Here is a 1,104-nt window from a genome sequence, read left to right on the forward strand (position 1 = left end):
ATGAAAACTATTTCACGACTTCTGCAATGAGAAAAAAAAAATGCAGGTCTTTATAACAATACATTCTATGACCATATTTGGACCTCACAAAGGAGTATCTGGGGAGCAGATATTCATGTGATGTAAAAAATACATCCTTATTTGGTCTATTATGATTGGTAAATGCATTCTAAACATGGTCTCCACCTTTATAAATGATAATGGTCACACGTTCCTGTAATGTAACTTATTTGAAAATGGGCAGAAAGACTTCATTGGTGTAATGTATATCCTAGATTCTCTAAAGACCTCTTACCGGAAGTAATTTTTGTTCAAATACCTGAGGGTTTCACCGTTTGGCGAAGACATGGCATTCAACACCGCAGCTTCTGGAGAAGCAAGAGCAGCTGTTGGCCTAGGGCCACAGAAGACTTTCAAGGACCTCGAAATGGGCTTCGAGAGGACAGTTCGAGCCTTCTTAAATGGATGCAGCAACCAAGAGAGAGAAGTGCTCCTTAAAAAATACATCGAAGAGGTCGAAGTCTTCTTGCAAGCTGCAAAGATGGAAGAGACTCCTGTGGAATCTTTTGAACACATCTCGCGTGTCTTGAAGACCGCGAAGATTGTAATGGAGGAGATCAATAGACCTCAGATGAAAAAACGTAAGATTGTAGAAGAGATTCCACTGAAAAACAAGAAATTTAAAATTTCGAATCAAAGAAATATAAAAGTACTGAAGTTGCTGGGCAGAGGTTCCTTTGGCTCTGTACATCTTGTGAAAGATACCACAACTGAAGTACAATGCGCAAGGAAATCCATCAGAATTAGAGGTCTAAGAAGTCCGACTAAGGAAATTGATATCCATAGAAGACTAGACCACAAGAACGTTGTATCTTTCCTTGGCGAAGATAGAGACAGGAAATTTGTTTACATTTACCTCGAATATGTAAACGGAGGAACATTGCAAGACAGAATTGAACCAAGTGGTATGGAGGAAAACCAAGTTCAATTCTACTTTAAGCAGTTGATCAGAGGGGTCAAATACCTTCATTCCAAGAAAGTAGCTCACAGAGACCTAAAACCTGAGAACCTTCTCCTGTCCAGAACCGAAGACCTCAAAATCGG

General features: G+C 39.7%; 1 protein-coding gene across 1 annotated transcript in view; it reads left to right on the top strand.

Moving 5' to 3' along the window:
• Positions 1 to 346: 346 nt before the first annotated feature.
• LOC143036341 (serine/threonine-protein kinase chk-1-like) overlaps positions 347 to 1,104 on the top strand; it is a 1,119-nt gene continuing 361 nt past the window's right edge. The window contains exon 1 of the mRNA XM_076203589.1: positions 347 to 1,104. This exon is cut by the window's right edge and continues 361 nt beyond it. Within this exon, the coding sequence (XP_076059704.1) occupies positions 347 to 1,104 (758 nt within the window).

The sequence above is a fragment of the Oratosquilla oratoria genome, chromosome 20 (assembly GCF_046742065.1).
Source record: "Oratosquilla oratoria isolate Oo_2021 chromosome 20, ASM4674206v1, whole genome shotgun sequence".
NCBI classification, from domain to species: domain Eukaryota; kingdom Metazoa; phylum Arthropoda; class Malacostraca; order Stomatopoda; family Squillidae; genus Oratosquilla; species Oratosquilla oratoria.